We start from the raw sequence: 22,858 nt of genomic DNA, 5'->3' as shown, positions 1-22,858 counted from the left end.
GAAAAAAGCAACCCAATTCAAAGAACTTTTACAAAAAATATGCAGGATTTCCCAGCCATGAAACACCACTGTAGACTTAAATATATATTTAAGTAGATGGCTTCCCTGATAGCTCAGTTGGTAAAGAATCCGCCTGCAAACCAGGAGTCCCCAGTTTGATTCCTGTGTTGGAAAGATCCTCTGGAGAAGGGATAGGCTACCCACTCCAGTATTCTTGGGCTTCCCTTGTGGCTTAGCTGGTAAAGAATCTGCCTGCAATGTGGGGGACCTGGGTTCGATCCCTGGGTTGGGAAGATCCCCTGGAGAAAGGAAAGGCTACCCACTCCAGTATTCTGGCCTAGAGAATTCCATGGACAGTCCATGGGTTCGTAAGAGTCAGACACGACTGAGCAGCTTTCATTTTCACTTTCAGACATGATCCTAAAAGTTGCTTTCTTGTGCTCATAGCTATCTTAGAGATCTGTTCTCAGTATAGAATGACCAAAAGTTCCCTGATTTGGGAGTTTGCAGGAGCTGATGACACTTTTCCCTACCTGAGTTTGAAACCAATTAGAAAGAGTCAGATGGAGATCAGAATTCCAGCTTTATCACTAATAAATGCTAGGCAGGTGGAGATGACTTGAGTGTGCAGCAGGGAGCTTCCTAATGAACAACTGCACTCTTCCATTATGAGTTCAGTACCCCAGTTTTAACCACAACGCCTCCTGCTTGTGGGTAGTTTAAAACTTGCCCTCCCCCAAAGGCTCTGAAATGAGTCAGAACAGCACATTAATTAAATCAACTCTTAGGTAACACTGAACACAAGACTGAAAATTCATTCTCTATTCTATTTTCCATCCTAAAGTATTTCTAGCCATCCCAGCTTATATAGCTCATCAGTCATTCTGCAGTGAGGTTAAACAACAGTATTAACATATTTCAGTAATGTCAACTGCAAAAGATTTGCTCCAAAAATTGAATATACATCCTCTCCCCATTATGAAGTTCCTAGGGAAAAATTAAAGTCCAAACAGGAAATCCTTTGGTAAGTTACAGTCTAAAGAAAGTTTATTGCTTATTCTTCAGTAATAAACTCCTCCCCGTTTTTTTAATCTGGTTAGTCTCAGCCAGTCTTCAGTGCCTGACTGGAATCAGGAAACCCTTGGCATCTTCAGCCTAAGCTGGCTGTACTTGGAATGCATGTGGGTCTTTCAGAGCCACAGAAGTTACATTAATTGTATACCAAGCCCTGCATGAACTTCACTGTTTAAAAAAAAAAGCCCAAAGAGTTAGTATGACATGCAAAATTATCACAGCACTGGCCCCACATTCATTTTTATCTGTAGAAGGGTTATATCAAGCAAAATTATGTTCCTAGAACCTGACATTTACTGTTGCCAAAGGCCAAAGCTGAGATAATATGTGGCATCAGAGTGAAGGAGGACAGAAACAAGATAGTTACTTACTGTCAAATTATAATCAAAAGTTTGCCTGGTGAACAGAGTTGGAACAAAGGGAATTAATTCAGTTTAGATAAACATGAGTCCAATCATCAGGCTGCAACCATATCTACCCAAAGCTACATCTACTAGATTAGATACTTGAGTCAGCTTGACAAGGTCCCTTTTCCTGAGAGCATCGTTTTCATTTGACTTAGATTGGTGGGTGGTTAGGAGGATCCTTTCTAACCCTGAGATTCTGTGAATCCGATTTTTTAAAAAATCTACATTGCTGAAGTTCTTTGCCTTTTCCATGAAGTTTCATGTTTCTTTCTACACCTGAAGAAGGAAGAAAATTGCTACTACTACCTACACTAGTACATGTATACTGTTTCAGAGCCTGGAGCCTTTTGGGACATGATAAGGTAGAGTTGCTAAACATGTAACAGAAGCAGTGGCTTCTCTGTTATCAGGCCAGCTCCCCAACTAGGGGAAGCTGGAGTTAGTCTTTTGGTAGGTGTGAGTAGTCACAATTCTGGTGCAGCTGTTTCTAAGTAATTAATGTCCTGTGTCTCCGAAAGAGAACTACATAGCAGTTTGTTCTGGGTCTTTATTCAGGGAAGTAATAATAACATTCAGATTGGAGGGCTGTTTGAATGGGTGCCAAGCACTGACCTGTCATGGACATTCTTCCTGCAGGATTCCCCGCCCGAAACAGAAGTACCTTTGACAACTGTGGTGACCTTTGTGGACATTACCCAGAAGCCAGAGCCTCCAAGAGGCCAACCCAGAATGGACTGGAAATATCCATTCGACTTCTTTTTTCCCTTCAAAACGGCATTTAGCAGAGCAGCAGACTCTCAAAGAGGCTCCATCTTTCCCATTCTTATCCTGTGTCTCTTACTGCTTGGAGTTCTCAACCTAGAGACTAAATGAAGAAAGGAGAAGAATCAGATTTCACTTTTCCCCATGGGAAGTTCTGAGGCAGCCTGCTTATTTTGGCTAAACAGATCCTCACCTGCTCATGACCAGAGGACAGCATTTAGGAAAACAGAGGACCTATCTGAAGGAGTGGAATCGCTAGGCCATGTGGCAACTTTATGTTTAATTTACTGAGAAACTGCCATACTACTTTCCAGAGTGGCTGTGCCACCAGCAGTATATGAGGGTTCCAACTTCTCCACATCCTTTCGCTATTATTTTTATTTTAGCCATCCTAATGAGTGTAAAATGGTCTCATTGTGATCTACCATACCTTTTTAAACTATACTATATGAGATCTGTCGACTAAAAAAAGATGTACAACTTGAGAGTTGTGAGTTAAGTTTTATTTGGGGCAAAATGAGGACTGCAGCCCGAGAGGCAGCATCTCAGATAGCTCTGAGAGACTGCTCCAAAGTGGCAGTGGGAGAAAGAAATAGGTAAGGTTTTGGTGAAGGGGGAGTTCAATACCATAAAGCACTCATTTTGCAAAAGGCTTTTTGTTAGTCATGAGGATCTGATATCACCATGAAGGGATTTAGTGCTTCTCTAGATATGAGGAGATGCAAGGGTTGAGATCATAAAATCTGTTCCTAAAAACATCCGTTCCTAAACAATCTGTTCCTAAAAACAACAGAGGATGAGATGTTTGGATAGCATCACCGACTCAATGGACATGGGTTAGGGTGAACTCCGGGAGTTGGTGATGGACAGGGAGGCCTGGTGTGCTGCGGTTCACAGGGTCTCAAAGACTGAGGACTGAACTGAAACTGAAAAAAACATCCAACTCTCTAAAGACCTGTCCCACCAGATTCCCTGGAGCACAGAGTGCCTCACTCCACCCTAAACTCCCTCAGGGGTTGTTGAAGGTCAACAGCTATAGCAGCATAGGGTTCAATCTCCCCAGAGGCAGATGGCAAATGCCTTTGTTGTTCAGTCATTGGCAGTGCTCTTGGTAAGTGCCAATTTGTAGTTGACAGATCTTATACCAGAAATGAGCACATCTGCTCTTCTAAGGCAGGAATGCCCCCAAGTATTCTTTTCCTCTCTACCTCTCTGATTTATATGCCAAGTTTAGTTTATAAGCCAAGTTTCCAATTAGAAAGCTGCTTAACATAGATAAGATTTTATGGTGATCTTATCTTCAGTCACTCCTCTTATTTATAACAGACCTTTGAGAAACTTTAACGTTATTCTCATCTAAATAATAATGCAGTCTTCTTACCTCCCTTTATTTATATATGACATCTCTCACTGCACAAGGCCTCTATTGTAGTCATGTATTCAATTTAAGGACCAAGTTTTACTGTAAAGGGGTATGTGCAATCTGGATAGAATGAAACTAAAATCCCAGGTAGTCCATTGCAGGTGTAGAAAAACAGGCACTCTCAAATACTTTTAGAGAGAATATAAACTGGGAGACACTTGGAGAGGGGCAAATAACTATTTAATATGTATCAAAAGCCTTAAAAATGTTCATAAACTTTAACCCAACAATTCCACTTATTAAACATTATGGGGTGGCGGATGTCCCAACAATAGGGGATTAGTTAAATCAATTATGACACAACCATAGATTGAAATGTTGTACAACCACTGAAAATTGAGTAGACCAGTCCTTATTGCCATATGAAAATACTCATGATCTATTTTTAGTGAATAAATAGGCTACGAAATAGTACATATACTTTACGGTCCTAATTTTGTAAAACAAAACTATTTATACATACGTACTTAGACAAACAAAAGTCTGAAAGACTAGCATGTCTAAAACGAGAACCTTTTTCTTAATAAGCATTTTTGATTTTTATGATCAGAAAATAAAACTGTGTTTTAAAGAAAATAATTTGCTTTCCAGAAAAAAAACCCTCCCTGTTTATCATATATAGGAATGTTTCTTATTTATGAATAACTTCCCATTTCTGTTGATGTATTTGTTTGCTTGACATTTAAGCTTGTCTTTTAAAGCAGGAGTTCCCAAAAGTAGTCACATCATAATCTGGGGTTCTTTAAAAATGTTGATTGCTAGGCCCTGCATCTAGAGATTCTAATTCACCTGCTTGAAGAATCTGTATCTTTTCAAAAGCCTTCCTGGTGCTTCTGATGTTCAACCTGGTTTGTAAAACTACAGAGGATATTCCATAGTCTGGCTGAAACTGGTTTAAGTGTTTGTCCTAACATTGCCAGCTCATATAACGTGTCTATAACGTGCTAGATCCCCCATCACACAGAGCTCTGCTGCCTTTGAGTTATCTGCATGACCCCTCCTCTCCCTGCCACAGCTGACTAGACCAAAAATGGAGACCTGGGGCAAATTAGGCCAGTAAGATTTTCTCTCTAGGAATATGAAACTAGGACCAAGTCTAAAAGTCAGTGGGGAATAGGCATTGAAGATATTTTAGGGCTGAGGACGCCATTTTTTACCAATGTTCACTAATGAAGAGTGTATCTTAAACAGAGAAAAAAGCAGATGTACAGATATAAGTGTAAATAGGAAACCCAGAGATGGGGGAGAGTCTTGGTTCCCAGCTTCTAGTTCCTTGTATCCACCTCTTAAGAGGTCCAATTTTACCTCCTGCTCTTGGAAACTATAAGTTACTCTTTCCAGTAAATTGTTTTGTTTGAATACATTTCTGTTACAAGTAAAGCACATGAGGCTAAGATAGCTTTAACCTAGTACTCTGGTATGTGAAGAAGCAGTCCTCAACCCTGTCTTCTTATACTTGGGTTCTAAATAAGCCACTTCCTATGTAACTTTTTGGTCATATCTAGCCCTATTTCCACTTGCTGAGACAAAAATCCCTCCAATCAAAACAGAATCTTTTTTCTATTTAAATCACATGCAGAAGATACCATGGCTAAAATATTTTCCTTGATTTTTTTTTTACTTATATTCACTATTTTTATTTCCTTTATTTCTTTAGAAAGGCAAATGATTATAATTCTGGTATTTGATTTTTCCCAATCCACAGTCACATATCCCACTCATCTTTATTGGTGGAGTAGAACATTAACAGTAAAATAGTAATGAAAACAAACAAAATGTTTGGACAATGTTAAAGAATTTTCATATTTGATCTTAGCAATGCTGTAGGCTAGTATATGTAGAATATACTATATAGAATATAGGCATTATAGAAGATAGACAAGGGCAGTATTACTAAGCCCAAAGAAATTAAATTCATTCATTTATCAAGTATTTATTGGTTATTATGAGCCAGGAGTATACTTTCCTGCTCTTAGGAGCTTATATTCTAGCAGGAAAAGCAGACAGGCAATTACAGTTTAAGGTGATGTGTGGTTTGAAGTGAAAGTGTTAAGTCATTCAGTTGTGCCTGACTCTTTGCAACCCCATGGACTTTAGCTTACCAGGATCCTCTGTCCATGGAATTCTCCAGGCAAGATTACTGGAGTGGGTAGCCATCTCCTTCTTCAGGGGACCTTGCCGATACAGCAATCCAACCCTGGTCTCCTGGACACCTGATGCAAGCAGATTCTTTACTGTCTGAACCACTATGGCACATTAAGAACAGAACTTCCTGAGTGGAGAAAGCCTCTGTCCCTAGTGGCTTTAGCTATACCCGCAGATACCTATTTTGTTCTAAGTTCATAGTGAGAATCTTAAAAGCTGAAGTACCTACTGAAACTTCTGGAGGGTAGTTTTATTTCTTTTGTGTCTTCTACTTTAAATCCAAAATGCTCAAAACTTAACACATGTTCGGTGTTCTCACCCTTCACCCAAAAGAACTCATCTATTTCCTAACTGCTGTAGCACCACCAGATTTGCAACAACCTCAGATAGGCAGATGCTATCACCCTTATGGCAGAAAGGGAAGAGGAACTAAAGAGCCTCTTGATGAAGGTGAAAGAGGAGAGCGAAAAAACTGGCCTGAAACTCAACATTCATAAGATCATGGCATACGGTTCCATTACTTCATGGCAAATAAATGGGAGGAAAAGTGGAAACAATGACAGCCTTTATTTTCTTGGGGTCCAAAATCACTGCAGATGGTGACTGCAGCCATGAAATTAAAAGACTCTTGCTCCTTGGAAGAAAAGCTACGATAAACCTAGAGACATCACTTTGCCAACAAAGGTCCGTATGCTCAAAGCTATGGTTTTTCCAGTAGTCATGTATGGATGTGAGAGTTGGACCATGAAGAAGCACTGAAGAATTGATCCTTTCGAACTGTGGTGTTGGAGAAGACTCTTGAGAGTCCCTTGGACAGCAAGAAGATCAAACCAGTCAATCCTAAAGGAAATAAATCCTGAATATTAATTGGAAGCATTGAAGCTGAAGCTCTGATACTTTGGACACCTGATGCAAAGAGCCAGCTCATTGGAAAAGACCCCCATGCTGGGAAAGACTGAAGGCAGGAGGAGAATAAGATGATGGTTGGATGGCATCACCAACTCAATGGACATGAGTTTGAGCAAACTCAGGGAGAGGGTGAAAGACAAGGAAGCCTGGCTTGCTGCAGTCCATGGGGTCACAAAGAGTCAGACACAACTCAGCGACTGAACAGCAACAACCACCTCCTTGTCTCTCATTCTCCGTCTTCCAAGTAGTGAACAAAGTCAGCTCTCCCTCCTTTATGCTCCCTGTCCCCCTCTGGAGCCTTTTCCCCAGCCATCATTTCTTATTTGGGCCTTTGCAATAGGCTAAGTGAGCTCCCAGCTTAAACCCTCCTCTCTACTGATTTCAGACACACAGAGCTGATCATGTCACTCCAGTACTTTGAAAGTCAGGGTTCTCTAACTTTGGGGATGATAAGATTCAAATCCTTTAGCGTGTCACAAAAATTTTAAAAGCCCCCCTCCCCCTCCCCCAAACACCTTTCCAGTCACGTCCCACATGTAGCCTCTCCTCACAGGGCGTCTCCTGCCTCTGGATATTCCATTCCCTCTTCCTCCTGCGATCCTGCTCCCCGCTTCTCCGTGAACTACTTCAAAGCCCAATTCGAATGTCTACTCTTTTCAAAGACTCGCCTGAATCCCCAGACACCCCTCCTCTAACATTAATCAAATAGTGTAACCATTTGCTCACATATCTGCCTCTCCCAGAAGGTGACCGTTTTCCTCCGAACCTAGGGAGTGCCTGCCACAAAGTAGCCAACGTTTAATGAATGAGGAACAGGCTCAGCATTGTTCTCAGGAACTACCCCACAACCGGCAAGATGCCTTCCTAACAAACCTCCACCAAAGTGTTCTGCCCACCCCAACCCCCTACGTGCCCAGCGCTACGTCTAGGCCTGTCTATGCAGAAACATGTCCTTTGAGGAAAACACTGCAAGTAGAAAAGGAGAGAGTCCGAACTCTAATTTTAAGGGTGAATTGTCAGGGATTAAATACTACTACTTTGGTATTTACAGTAGCCTCACCAATGCCGTTGCTAAACGATAGTTGGGCTGGGACCCTTGGGGAAAGCTCCAGGCGACTAGGGGGCAAATCATTTAATCTCAGTGTCAAAATTTTAATCAGCTTTAGTTTGCCTGGAGTGCGGGATCCTCAAATACGTGCAAATTGATGCGATCTATTTCCGAGGTGGGGCTGGGATACAACAATCAATACTGGCAAACACATCGTATGGGATCTACCAGCAGCTGAGGAATCCAGGCATCCTTTCTGCCTCCCGGGGAAGGTCCGAGGGGCGACACTCCGTGGCCCCTGTCCGGGTCTGCCGCCGGGACGTGGACGTTCACATACAGCACTCGGGCCCCGCCCCCTGGCGTCTGCTGGGTCTCGGCGGGCGGGGCTCGCCACGTGGAGCTCAGGCCCGATTCTCCAAATGCACCTACGCCATTGCCGCAGCGCAGCTCGGGATCAGCCAGCCCCTCGCGTCAACAGCGGAGGCTTTGCGGCCTAGGTTTACTCCAGCGCTGCTGACGTAACGTCATCTTGCGGGACGTGGACGGAAGAAAAACAGGAGTAAGCCGGTGCGAGAGACGCGTGGCGTGGAGTGCGGGCCGGGTGGTGGGGCCCGGCGGCTGAGGCGAGGCAGGTACGAGCGGGCCACAAGGATGGCGGGGCCAGTGGCGGGGATGGCGAGGCGCCGGCGCCTGCGTGGGGGCTGAGGCGGCACCCGGGCTGAGGCAAGGGAAGATGTGTGCGCCGGGTCACGGGCGACCGTGGGGACTGCGGGGGCGCGCGGCCTGAGCGGGAGCAGAGTGAGGGGGCTCGGAGGGATGGCGGCGGGCTGGGCCTCCCAGACCGCGCTGTATAGCCACACGCCGGCTCGCTGAGGCCCGAGGGCCGCGGGGGCTGTGGGCACTCGAACTCCCAGACCTTCTCGGATACACTCAGATGCAGAAACTGATCCATATGGAGGCTTGAAGACCCAGCGCCTGATCCCTTCTCGGCCCGGGATCCCGGAACCAGCTTCTAGTGCACCTGCATGAGTGGTGGGGCTTCACCCTGTTTGTAACTGTTCACACATCTATTCTCAGGGCCCTGTGTGCAGTTCCGCGCGGCCTGCCTGGGCCTTCGTGATCCCCTCTTGAAAACCTTCCCCCCCACCCCCCCTCCCCGACCCCGCAGCGGGAGAGCTAGCTCACGACCGCCTTTTGCAGTGTGGCATGAGGTCTGTGGATAATTCTTTCCGTGGCTCATCAGAGCTGGGCGGACCCAGATCCATCCCCCTCCCCCATCTCCGTTCCCCTCTCTAGAGGGGGTGAGGTCTGTCATTGGGGCTTTGTCTTTAACTGGTGAACCATATAGCAAGCCTGTGTTCCAGGGCGACTTTTGTTGAGACTAAAGTTCAGTTCTCTATTCAAGTAAGTAAGATAAGGACTATCTGTTCAGAACCTGTAAAGAAGTACTTGAGAAATGTCCTGAGTCAAAACATGGGAGCTTTTCATTTGATGACATGGGGTCTAGACAGACACACATACCCTTTGCTCCCTGGGATTAGCTATCTATCTTAAGAGGGCATAATAAATTCTGGCAGGATGAACTATCCTTTGCAGTGAGGGCGGTGTCAGTCGGAGGTGATGGGAGAGGCCAGGAGGCCTGGTTTCTACATCACTCTTCAACGTGATAACTGACTGACCTTAAACATTCAGAGCTTTTGGTTTTTCATAGATAAGAGAGAGATAAATAGTCTATAAGTATAATTTGTGACTATGTCTGCTCATCAGAGGCTATGAAATTCTTTGTTCCAGTGACAGGTCCTGAAAGAAATAAGGAAGAAAGTGTTGTAAGATATAATAACATTAGTGTCTAAAAGACAGATGGAGGAGAGTAGATGTTTATTGATCATCTCTTGTATCCAGGCATTCCATTCTTGGAATGCAGTTACTACATTCTCTCACAATAATTCCATGAGGTCCTTATTGTTATTGTCCACGGTTTACAGATGAGGAGACTGAGACTTTAAAAGGTTGGAAGGCATACAGCTAGCAAGCGCAAAGCTTGTTTCCCATATTTACCATGCCTTTGGTGGGAAGTTTATAATCCTTTTGGGAAAGCTAGAGTTGCTGGGGAAAGTTTGTGAAGGAGATGGAATTAGAATTTTAGGGTCATTATTTGATTGTTTTACCCTTTTGGCTCTTCTAGAATTATTTTGGTGAATTCATGTATAAATAATTGCTTAGCAGCAATTTCAGAAGGAATTTGTATAAGCAGCAAACATAGATCATGGCCTCATAGCATGCTTCAGTATTACGCAAATAATTTTCTCTTGGAACCTTCCTTACTGTCACAAAATCTGAAGTCAACAAAGACAGCACTTAACACTTTCTCTTGCTTATATAGATGCCATATTTTATATGACAGATGTATCCTGCCAGTCTCTTCTCTCTTCTTTCTGTACCTTTGTGCAGTATAAATTGAAGAGCAGTAACCATTCCTTGTTTCTCTTCACTTTAGGGCAAAATGCTAGTCTTTTTAGGCATGTTTAAACACCATGCGGCATGTGTAAGAGAGTTAGAATATATCTGTTAACGCCTACAGCAGAAGTTAAAAGGAGGCCCACAAGCAAGATAAAGGATTTTTCTTATCTCATGAAAACAACCATGTCCCTGTAGTGTAAGAGCTGCAATAATGAATGGCATAGTCTCTCTGTATATGTGTATTTATATATTAATATACACACACATAGGAAGAAACCTTCTGCCTTTTTTGCAATAAACTGTTCTTTGTCTAAAATCTTAAGTTTGACCTGTAGTGGGAAAATGCCCACAACCTAGCTCTGAAAACTAGCTGTGTGTTCATCCTCCATGAGGTGTGCCCAGGGTCATTCCAGATGCCAGCCGTTTACAGGTATTGCCACTCCCTCCCAGGGATTGAAGAGTATCCTTCAATACTTGGATTCCTTGGATTCAATACTTGGATTCCTCTGGACAGTAAGAAGAAAGACAAAGCCGCAGCCTCCGACCTTTCCTCCCTCTCCTTGTGTCAGCAGGGATCAAGCTGACATTTCAAATATGTGGTTTTCAGAGTTCTTTTGGGAGATGAGAGCAGGAAGCTGGAGGTGGCTGCTTGTGGAATGTCGAATCTGTTTTGATTGGTTGAAGACTCCCTAATGGTATAGAAATTGTAGTGAAGATTTAATATCAGTAGATAAACATTATACCTTGAAGATGTTTTTTGTCACTCAAAATATTCATAATACTTAGTTCCCATTTTTTTCCATAAAAATTAAGATGGTCCTGGGACTTCCCTAGTGGTCTAGTGGTTAAGAATCCACCTGCTAATGCAGGGGACGTGGGTTTGATCCCTGGTCCAGGAAGATCCCTCATGCCTCGAAGCAACTAAGTCTGTGCACCACAACTCCTGAGCCTGCATGCCACAACTAATGTAGCCTGCCTGCCTAGAACCCACTCTCCCTAACAAGAGAGGCCGCCACAATGAGCAGTCCGTGCTCTGCGATGAAGAGTAACCCCCACTCACCACAATTAAAGAAAGCCCATGCACAGCAGGGACGACCTAGTGCACCCAAAAAATAGAAATTAATTTACTAAAAACAAACAGGAAAAAAAACTTAAGATGGTCCTAAGCAAGGAAGAATAGAGTCAGAGCTTGGGGAAGGAGCCGTTTGTTTTTCTCTCTTTTCTGTATGTAGAAGAGGTAGGAGTTCCTCTAACACAGAAGAGTTTGGATCAAGAGAGTCAAGTTTTTACTCTCAGTGTGGGGAGGTAGATGAAAGTAGATAGTATTTTGATTGTTTATTTTTTTTAAATGCATTCTGCAGATACCTTGGTCAGTGACCACCTCACAGCATGTTGAGTCAAGTCTGCCGCTCTGGGTTCCAGTCTTTCACCCAGCGTCTCCTGCCCTGGGTCCAGTCCACAATACTCAACAGATCTCGTAGGTATCTTAGGAAACCTAAGTATGTGAGAGGTTCGGTCCAAGTGTGTTTCAAAACAAAGTTTTAAAGAGGAAAAAATTGTTATTTGGCAGAACTGGACAAAAGCAATAAGCAGGGAAGCAGCATACTGATGAAATGCTGTGTTTGTATTTATCAATAAAGTAGTTTTTAGAGGGGATAGACAGGTTATGGCATAGATTATGGTGATGGTTTCACAAATGTATACTTACCTGCAAACTCATCAAGTTGTATACATTAATTTTACAGCTTCGGTATATTAAAAAAAAACAAACCTCAAAGTTTAAAAAAATTTTTAAAGATAAAATATTACTTCTATTTAATCCCCCCAGATTTCTTGCAGGCTATTTTTGTTCATTCCCTTTTTTGTAATGAAGTGTTTAATTTTGAGATAACTATAGATTCACTTGCAACTTTAAGAACGAATACAGAGAGAGCACTTATACCTAGTTATCCCAGTATCTCAACCAGGGTATCAATGTGGACAGAAGCAGGTTAAGATTTCCATCACTATGGAATCCTTCCATTTTTATTACCTAGCCATCCTTCTTCCTGTCCCTAATCCTTGGCAGCCTCTAATCTGTTCTCCATTTTTATAATTTTTAAATGTTATGTAAATGAAATCATACAGTATCTGACCTTTGGGGGTGACTTTTTACTCAGCATGAATCTCTGGAGATTCTTGTTGTGTGTATCACTTTGTTCATTTTTATGACTGAATAGTATTTAGTGGTATGGGGGTACCACAGTTAGTGTAACCATTCATCATTGAAGGACATCTGGTTACTTTTTTTGTCTGTGGTGAATAAGACTGCTGTGAACATTTGTGTACTCCAGGATTTTGTGTGAATATAGTTGTGGTTATTTGGGATAAATGTCCAAAAGTTCAGTTTCCGAATTGTATGTTGGTTACATGTGGTAGTTAGTTTTTTCCTCTCTCTTTTTTATTTTTTAAATTATGAAAGTATGATTAACACATTTACAGGAGACTTGGAAAATATAGAACAAGGTTACTTGTAGTTCCATTATATTTTACAATTTAAGTAGATAAATTTTTAGTTGGAGTTTCAATATCACTCTTAAAAATTAATAGAGTGAATATACAGGAAAGTAGAAGGATATGGTACTCCTGAAAAGCACCATGAATGAATTCAATATAATTAAGATTTACACAATTTTCACAGAATAGTAGGATACAAATCCTGTTCAAGTTCCCGTAGACTATGATTAGGAGACACTGAAAGATATCCTGGAACATAAAACTAGGTGCAAAACGTTCATAGTCTAAAGGTATTTAAATCATACAGAGTCTGTGGAATTCTGTTAGAAACAAATAGCGAAAGATATTTGAAAATAACTCACATATTTTCAAGTGCAGTGTGACAAAAGAGATCACACTGAAAGGCATTGAAAGCCTCAATAAAGTTAGGAGACTGAAAAAACAGGATGATTGCAGAGAAGAAAACATTTAAATGAGAAATTAGTATCAAAATGAGAAATTAGTATTAAAAACCCCATGTATTTGGAAATTAAATGTCCACTTTTAAGTGATGGGTGTGTCTAAGTCATAAGATGGAAAATTAGAAAATATTCATAACAGAATGGAAATAAAAAGAGAATTTACAAGAATTGTTGCTTGCAGCCGAAGCTGCTCGATACAATGTGGTAGTTAGTTTCATAAGAAATTTCCAAACAGTTTTTGCAGTGGCTGTACCATTTTACATTCACACCAGCAGTGTATGAGTAATCTACTTTCTCTTCATCCTCAATAGCATCTGATGTTGCCACTCTTTTTTATGTTACCCATTTTGATAGGTGTATAATGATATCTCACTGTGGTTTTCCTTTTCCCTGTTGGCTGATGAGATTGAACATCTTTTCATGTGCTTATTTTGCCATCTGAATATCCTCATCAGTGAAATGTCATTTTTAATTGGATTGTTTGTTTTTCTACTGTTGAACTTTGAGTTTTTTAATGTCTGCTAGATACTAGTCCTCGGAGAAGGCAATGGCATCCCACTCCAGTATTCTTACCTGGAAAATCCCATGGACGGAGGAGCCTGGTAGGCTGCAGTCCATGGGGTTGCTAAGAGTCGGACGCAACTGAGCAACTTCACTTTCACTTTTCACTTTCATGCATTGGAGAAGGAAATGGCAACCCACTCCAGTGTTCTTGCCTGGAGAATCCCATGGATGGCAGAACCTGGTGCACTGCCGTCTATGGGGTCGCACAGAGTCGGACACGACTGACGCGACTTGGCAGCAGCAGATACTAGTCCTTAGTCACATTTGTGCTTTGAAAATATTTTCTCCCAGTTTGTAGCTTGCCATTTCAGTCCCTTAACAGGGTCTTTCATAGGGGGAAGTGGTTTTTGTTTTTTTAACTTTGATGAGAGCAGATTTATCAGTTTTTCATTTTATGGATTGTACATGTGTACTAAGTCCCTATAGTCGTGACCTACTGTTTTCTACCCCATGGGTAACCCACCAAGTTCCTCTGTCCGTGGGATTCTCCACGCAAGAATACTGGAGTGGGTTGCCATACCCTTCTCCAGGGGATCTTCCTGACCCAGGGATCAAATCCGAGTCACTGGCATCTCCTGAGTTGGTAGTTTCTTTACCACTCGTGCCACCTGGGAAGCCCATGGATTGTACATGTGAGGTCAGATCTGAGAACTCTTTTATAGCCTTAGATCTTAAAGATTTTCTTCTGTGTTTTTTTCCTAAAAGTTTTGTGGTTATGTTGAAGTCCCATGATCCATTTTGAATAATATTTGTATAAGGTGTGATAGTTAGGTCAAGATTCTTTTTTTTTTTTTTTTTTTTTGCTTATAGAGGTCCAGTTATAAAGGCTGTTTATGATATTTTGAATTTCTAGTCTCCTTGATAACATCTAAATGTTATCAACAAATCTCAAAACCTTTCTGCTAGAGGACTTGCTTACCAGCTAATCAAGCTTATTACCGTTGGAAAAATCTGTTTCCCATTCATGCAAGTGTAGTTGCTCAGTCATGTCTAACTCTTTGCGACCCCATGGACTGTAGCCTGCCAGGCTCCTCTGCCCATGGAATTCTCTAGGCAGGAACACTGGAGTGGTTTGCCATTTCTTTCTCCAAGGGATCTTCCTGACCCAGGAATCGAACCTGTGTCTCCCACATTGCAGGCAGATTCTTTACCATCTGAGCCACAAGGGAAACTTTCATGCAAAGAAGAGTGTAAAGTTTAAAAGCTGAGGCTCTTAAACTAGGCTCCCTGTGTTTGAAAACTCCCTCTGCTGCTTACTTAGTGACCACAGCTATGGATTTAGGTCACAATTCCATGAGCTGGCATTTTGGACAGACTCAGCTACACAGTGGTTCCATGTCCTTGTCAGCTCTCAACTTTGGCTCAGGTCAGGGTTGATTGTTGAAGGCCAGGGGATAGTCTGCTGGAGTGACAGATCATCTCTGTTCCACATGGTCTCCCATCCTACAGCAGGCCATCCATGGCTTCTTCACATGGTGCTTCCCAAGAACAGCAAGCTTGGGAGTGACAAGGTCTCTGTGACCTAAGCTCAGAGTTTATACAGAGCTAGGCTTGTATACAGTGTTTTAAACAGGCTTATAGAAAACAGTAGGTCACGACTATAGGGACTTAGCACACATGTACAATCCATAAAATGAAAAACTGATAAATTGAATCTCATCAAAGTTAAAACAGGCTTCTATACAGTGTTGTAAACAGCTTGGCTTGTTTATAAAGTGCAGGCTCTGCTGCACTGGATTGGTCAAAGCAAGTCATAGGGCCAGCTGGTATTTAAGGAGAGGAGAAAATAGATTCCAGCTGTGCATGGGAGCAGCTTCAAGTATTATGGCCATTTTTGGAGTCTGATAATGCTGATAAGTTACTCAACTTCTCTGAGCCGCAGCTTCCTTAGGTATAAAATGAGGCTAAGATTGAAGGCAGGAGGAGAAGGGAACGACAGAGGATGAGATGGTTGGATGGGCTGATTCAATGGGCATGAGTTTGAGTAAACTCGGGAAGTTGGTGATGGACTGGCGTGCTGCAGTCCATGGGTTCGCAAAGAGTCAGAGCGACTGAGCAACTGAACTGAACTGAACTGAATAATAATAACTAATACATAGTAATACCTAACTCCTGAGTCTCAACTCATGAGAATTCAGAAAGATGATGATGATGATAGTCATAGCTAACATGTTTGTATAGCACCTAACATTTATTACGTGTTTACTTCATGCCAGTCCCTGTTCACGCATTAACTCTTTTCATCCTCCACAAAAACCGTATGAGGAAATGAGGTAACAGCAAGTAAGTGAAGGAGTTGAGATTCCAACCCAGGAAGTCTGACTCCAGAGTCAGACACTGCCTTCATATTTGCTGATTTGCTGTGCTTCTGTATAAGGTGTAGGAATGGTTTTAACACAGTTCCTGGTATATAGTAAGTATTCACTTTAGGGTTTTTATTGTTGATATTATTGTTTATTCTCATTAGACTCATTCACAGGAGATACTTTGTGATCTTATCCCTAGATTTTTCTTTGTATTCAGGTTTTTTTGGAGCCCCATGTTCACTGACGATGATGAGCAGAAGAGAAAAAAAGAGAAAAGTCAAAATGAGAAAGCATATAGATACAAACAAAGGGAAGTGGAATGCCAGGAAGGGAGATAGAAACCATGTCCAGGTCCCTTCTTGTTCAGGCCTGAAACACAGCCTCATTACTGAGTATTAGGACTCTGATGCTGAGAAGCTAAAGGGCTTCTCCCTTGAAGTGTGACTTGTGGCACTTTTAATGAATATGGGCAACCCCTTCCCCCAGCACATGTGTATACATATGTACCTTGGTATCCCTTCATCCTTAACAGGAGTAGATGGCTTTTCTTTGAGACTTGGGGCCTAAAGGTCCTTAGAAGATGGGAAGAGATTACCTATTCAGAAGCCGTGGATTTTTCCTAACTAATCAAGTCCTTCTCAGTCCTTCATATGAACCCCCAAAAGTATAATACATTGCAGAATGTAAAAAATGCCCTCAAGGAAGATAGGGTCAATCTATCTTCCTGAAGAAGGGTGACAGCATTGTTACACTGTCACAGAATAGGAAACCTGGGAAAGCCCTGGGCCCCATAGACTGCTCCTTGGTGCGGAGCCCACTGGATGTGACTGAGCTTTTATTTGCTTAAAACCTTGTTCATAGATGTGGCCTCTTCTTGAACCTTTCCTTAAACCTGAGGTGCTGTGACCCAGTTGCCTGTCGCCAGAGTGACCCTTGACTGCCTGGCACCAAGCCATGCCACCCTCCTCTGCTGATACAGACTGTGGATCAGGAGTTTCATTCATGCTAACCTGGCCTGCTTGGACTCACCTGCTTGCCACTACCTGTGTCCCTGAGGTGCCCTCTCAGGTTGCCCCACCCATGCGCAGCACCTTTCTAGGCCAGGACATGTCCTACAATGCACAGAGAGAAAAGTGGCCACCAGGCCCTGAGAGCTGTCAAGAGAGATGCATGCTGCACGGGTACAGCTCTGAGTGCTGCGTACAGCCACTGACAACCACAGGTCCAGACTCCAGGGGTGTAAGTCTCTCCCTCTACACCCCTTTCTCCATCAGGTCAGCGGGGCCAAAACTATTAGGTATACAGTTTTTACACTTAGACTTAGGTGTGTGTATTGCTTAGGATAGTATCCTTGAAGACTAGGCCAGGGTATCGATGAACCTGATGAAGAAAGAGCTGTCCACGGAACAACTCCCACAAAACACCGGTCCTTTGGTTTCTAGGATCCCCTCACCAGGAACAGGTCTAGCAAGGGTGTCAAGCTCCAGTTGTATCCCAGGTGATGGGCTTACTGCTGGAAACCACATTACAAGTGTGTTGTGAAAAAAGACCATATCGTCTTTCTTTAATCTCCACAGATCTGAAACATTGTCACTTAAAGAAATGGTTATTTAAGAGAGTAGAGAAAAGACTCTTTATGACTTCATTTAAAATGTTCTTTCTCAGGTTTGTGTGTGAGGGATGTAGAGAGGGAGAACACACAGTGATCTGGTCCATGAGAATAGGGTTCTGCCTGCTGTATCCTAGTTTTTATAGTGTAGGCAGAGACAGCAGATGAATGCTCAGTTACAGTTAGAGGAGTCAGTGGTCGGGAGATGGAGGCACTGGGTAGAGAAATTCTGAGAAATCTGTCTGTAAATATAAAGGGAGGTAAGAGTAGTTGATTTAATTGAAAGAGGTTACTCTGTAATAGTAGAATTGTAGAATGGTCTGAAAGGTGGCTCAGAATGATTACTTTAGTAACTCGTTCCAGTATTTATTAAGGTCTGTGGTGATACGTAGAGAACTCTGTGAGGGAAGGCAGTCAGCAGGAAGTCGGAATCACGAGAAGTGGTAAGGAGGTTCAGTGCTTGACATTCAGGTGTGACTTATTTTCAGCTTTTTAATCAAGTTTTTTGTTTTGTTGTGGTGAGGATTCTTTTTGGGATTATTTATTTGTTTTTGTTTGGTCTCTTAGAAATCTTGTTGAGTGTTACAAGAAGAATCAGGAAAGAATTGATTAGGCGCAGATGTCCACAGGGATACAAAGAAGGCTCTGACTCCAGCATTACTTTTCCTTCAGAAAGCTATCCAGTTTCTTTTATCCTTGTTACAGACATCTGAATTCATGCTGCCATATTTGAGAGAAAATTTATATGGAGATTAGTTATGATTTTTTATTACTTATACCAGTTACTTTATATTGTCTTAGCTAATCAGACTCTTTTATAGCAGTGTGGTTTCTTTAAAAGCACACGTATTTTTCTGGTTATGAAAGCAATACATTTTTGCTGCATAAGTTTGGAAAACATAGATAAGAATAAAGATAAGTCACCCATAATATCATCATGAGATAAAATATTAATATTTTTATTTATTTACCTTTTTGTATGCATTTAGAAATGTATGTGAAACAACATATCATGACCATTTTCCCATGTTATTAAAAATTCCAAAAATGTTAAATCTTCCTACCCATTTTTGAACATTTACTCTGCTTCTGATTTTTCCTATTATAAATAATGCTGATGAATAGCCTGCTGATACATTTCTTTGTCTCTATCTCTGATTAGTTCCTTAGAATAAATTTCCTGAACGTGGAATTGCTGAATCAAAGATGTGAATATTTTTAAGGTTTTTAATACATTTTGCCAACATGTCTTCAGGAAAGATTGTTTTGTTTAAATTCTTGACTAGCAATATTGGAGTGTACCTGTGTACTGGATACAAACTCCACACAATACTGGACTAAAACATGCTTGATGTGTCTTTTGATATACTGGTTTTCTTCAGTTGAAAATGGTAAAACTATTTTTTGGTGGCTGAACTGGTTACTGTTTTGCATGCATATTTTCAATGAGAAATTATATCACGTATTTCTCTCTTTTCTTGCATTTGACTTTGGGGTCTGCAGGTCATGTTCAGCCTTCAGCCATCAGACATGTTCGTTCTTGGAGCAACATACCCTTTATCACTGTGCCCCTCAGTCGTACACATGGCAAGTCTTTTGCCCACCGCAGTGAGCTGAAGCATGCAAAGAGAATTGTGGTGAAACTTGGAAGTGCCGTGGTGACCCGAGGGGATGAATGTGGCCTGGCCCTGGGGCGCCTGGCGTCTATTGTTGAGCAGGTAATTCCCAAGATGGAAAATTCTTCTGAACTAAAACAAAGTCCATTTTTTAGGCTGTCATTTCAGATTTCTTAGCTTGTAAAAGTAATCCTCATTTGACTACAGTAGATTTAACCCAATCTGAGAACTACCTTTCCTGAAGAAGGTGCCACCAGGAGACAGCATCCCAGGACAAGCAGAAGGAGTGTTGAGGAGTGGAGTTGATTTCGTGCAGTTCATCCCTCAGGCTTCTTAGGGAGAAGGAACTGTGTATGTCAGTGGTTCTTAATCCAGGATGCACATTAAAATCACTGAGGGGCTTGGCAATGCCTGGGCTTCACACTCAGCCGTCTTAATAAGTGAAGATGGGGTGGGGCTCACCCCTCTGTTTTTAAAGTTCCCCAGGCAGTAGTAGTCAGAGTTGAGTACTCAACTCTGGATTTGTGTGAATATTGCGCTTCCTACCACCTTTTGCTAGGCTTTATCTTTTTTAATTAGCCCAGTAATCTTGAAATAAGTAGGTACTGTCATTGCAAATATTTCCAAAGTTCAAATATTTGAAAAGACTCACCAGACTCCACAGAGAATACCCATATAAGACTTTCACTTAAAGGCATAGGGATGTAAGGCCACAGAAGGGAGGGTAAGCAAGCATTGAGGGGCTGAGAGAAATCCTGTGCACAAGCCTCCCAGGGTCCTTATCTGCACAGGACACACTATTTCCAGACTGAATCACCAAGAGGTCTGTGCGAGGAATCTTGGCTTTGCAAGGCCTCAAAGCAGAGTTTTCAGTGGGAATTTTTTACCAGACTGACTGCTGATAGTTTATCAGTAAAGAAACTGACCTTAAGGGGTCAACATGTGAGTTTTGGACTTTAAACATCACATCACAAATCCCACTACCCGTATCTTTTCTGGGAGTGCAGGGATCAGCAAACTTTTCCTGTAAAAGACCAATACTCAATGTGTTACTCTCTGTAAGCCATTCAGTGTCCGTCTCAACTACTCACATACCATTGTACCACAGAAGCAACCTTAGACAGTACGTAAGTGAACAAGTGTGGCTGTGTCCTGATAAAACTTTGTTTCCAAAAACAGGCACAGGTCAGAGTTGACCTGCAGGTCATAGTTTGTCAACTCTTGACCAAGAGTCAAAATACCAGACATCCAAATATCCTTGAGATAAACCTGGAGTTTTTCTGTCCTAGCTGTAACTCAGCTTTATATTCCATAGCCATGTTTTCAGTTTTAAAAAACATTTTTACTGAAGTGGGTATTAGAATACTGCTAAAACTTGATGGAATTTTTATCATATGTTTTCTGTACTAAGCAATTATCATGAGATCTGCCTTTCAGATTGAGTCCCTCAGTTCAGTTCAGTTTAATAAATTTTTATCAAAGGGCTACTTCTGCTTTGAGGCCTTCCACAGCCAAGATTCCTTGCACAGATCTCTTGGTAATTCAATCTGGAGATGGAGTTTGGTCCCTGTGTAAATAGAAGTCTGCCTCTAAGTGTAGTCTCTCCCCTTGGGAAACCAGAATAAACTGGGACTCCCAAAATAATTAGGTGATTGTTCAAGGCAGACCATATCCAAATGAGAGGGCCCAAATGAGAGGTACTGACAGGTCAGGAGGTGGGAAGGTTGGATAAGAGTGTGGTCACGTTGGAACTTCCTCAGAGAGATGAGCCTCAGGGTGAGCCTTTGGGACTGACAGGACTTGAAGCAGCAAAGGGGAAGTGTTCCATGCTGCTAAGTGCACATGGTGAATGGTGCCCCTGGAATTGTGTAGCCTGGTGGCCCTGGGAACAGGGAGGCTCCAGGAGTCGTCTCCAGACAGGAGACGTCTCCAGACAGGAGACAAAAGCAGGAATGAGTTTGGCATGCTGATGGGTCAGGGAGGGAGCTGAGCTTGAAGGCAGTGGGGGTGATTTCATCAGGGAGGATGTGTCTAATTCCATTAGTTAAGGCTTTAACACAGGGTGGAGGAATTGGGTTTCTGCCTAAAAGGAAGATTGAAGATTTTGAGCAAAGGAGAAACTTGATGAAATCAGTGGGGAGAACCTGGTAATGGTTTGCTTAGGTCGCCAGCTCTCCTTCTAGGGAGACCCATGGACCTTAAGGAACAGTTTTCTAGGGAAGGGCAGTCCTGACATACGGAGTCCACTATCTTGTCCAAGGACCTGATCATGTTAGGTAGACTTAGGAGTCACCTTAAAGTGGGTTCCATTGGCCGAAGATGGGAATGTCTGAATATCAATAATTATTGCACTGAATTTAAGCACATGAAATATATTTAAATCTATGAATGACAATGATACTTAAAAAATATTCATTGGTTACTTTTGAAGGATTCCAGAGAACTTACTCATTTAGGAAACTGGTGAATAAAGGGAAAGACACATCTGTGCTACCTTTCACATATAATCCATACCTCAAGGTAGCCAAATAGTTGATGAAGGAAAGTTTCCCTTTATGGAAGTATTCCAGCCTTTAAATAGGGAAGAAATGAATTAATTAGAATATCAGTGTAGCCTGTAATGAATTAACCGGTCTTGGTGATGATCATCAACAGTAACTAACATGACAAAAAGACCTGCAGGCCTTCTATATCCCCTTGATGGACACCATGACATGTAAAGAATTCTTAACAAAAACGATCAAATCTCCATACCTAACAGCAGTTTGCAGCAAAGAGAATACAGCATTAAACTGTATCACAGAGACAGAAGCAGGAAAGTCAAGGTTGAGAAACCTTGAAAAACAACCCAGTTTCTTTAACAAAAAATTACAAGGGAAGAAAATGATATAGGGGAACCTATGGATTAAAAATGACTTAAGAGACCCTTCAACTAATTGCAGTGTGTGGGCTTAATTTGCATCTCAATTTGAGCAAGCTTAAAAAAGTGGGAAAACATGAACACTGAATATTTGATATTAGGGAATTATTGAAATGTTTTAGATAATTTAGTTTTGTGGATATATGCATTTACCCTGTGTTTTAGCAATTACTTTCAGAAATATTTTCAAACCAGCAAATAATGTGTCTGGAGTCTGGGATTTGTATTTAAATAACAATTGAGCTATAAAAGGAATATTGGAGAGTGAGAAATTGGCCATGAGAGACAGTTGTTGAAGCTGGGTCATGAGTCCATAGGAATTTATCATTTGATTCTTACCACTTTGCCTAAGTATGAAATTTTCTATGATAATAAGTTTTTTCTCATTTAAAAAAAATTTATTAAAGTACAGTTGATTTACTATGTTGTGTAAGAAATAAATTTTTTAGATTATGATTTATCGTAGCTGTCTTATAAGTCCCTGAACCAGGTTTTAGGGTTCAAGCATCAGGAGGAATGGACAGATTAGGAATATTGACTTTTTGATTCTCTCATGTGGATCCCTCCTAGGTGGGAAACAAAGTGACCAACACTGTTTTAGGCAGACAGAGCAGAAGAGCAACAGTGTCTGTTCCTGGTCTAGCCAGAGGCTGCCCAC

At 41.8% G+C, this 22,858-nt stretch overlaps 2 protein-coding genes across 8 annotated transcripts in view; both read left to right on the top strand.

The window, feature by feature from the left end:
• The window catches only part of TCTN3 (tectonic family member 3), a 47,292-nt gene extending 43,077 nt beyond the window's left edge, over positions 1 to 4,215 (top strand). For all 4 annotated transcript variants that reach the window (XM_065922965.1, XM_065922964.1, XM_065922963.1 and 1 more), the window contains one exon: positions 2,118 to 4,215. In XM_065922965.1, the coding sequence (XP_065779037.1) occupies positions 2,118 to 2,354 (237 nt within the window). In that variant the 3' untranslated portion in view covers positions 2,355 to 4,215. The remainder of the gene's footprint in view (positions 1 to 2,117) is intronic.
• Positions 4,216 to 8,194: 3,979 nt separating this feature from the next.
• The window catches only part of ALDH18A1 (aldehyde dehydrogenase 18 family member A1), a 39,336-nt gene continuing 24,672 nt past the window's right edge, over positions 8,195 to 22,858 (top strand). For 2 of the 4 annotated variants that reach the window (XM_065922961.1, XM_065922958.1), the window contains exons 1-3: positions 8,253 to 8,400; positions 11,590 to 11,705; positions 19,168 to 19,382. In XM_065922961.1, coding sequence (XP_065779033.1) covers positions 11,618 to 11,705; positions 19,168 to 19,382 — 303 coding nt within the window. In that variant the 5' untranslated portion in view covers positions 8,253 to 8,400; positions 11,590 to 11,617. Of the gene's footprint in view, positions 8,401 to 11,589; positions 11,706 to 19,167; positions 19,383 to 22,858 lie in introns of all 4 variants that reach the window. The other 2 variants (XM_065922960.1, XM_065922959.1) reach the window with 2 other exon arrangements.

The sequence above is a fragment of the Muntiacus reevesi genome, chromosome 2 (genome assembly GCF_963930625.1).
Source record: "Muntiacus reevesi chromosome 2, mMunRee1.1, whole genome shotgun sequence".
Lineage (NCBI taxonomy): Eukaryota > Metazoa > Chordata > Mammalia > Artiodactyla > Cervidae > Muntiacus > Muntiacus reevesi.
This window is presented reverse-complemented; position numbering and strand designations above follow the sequence as displayed.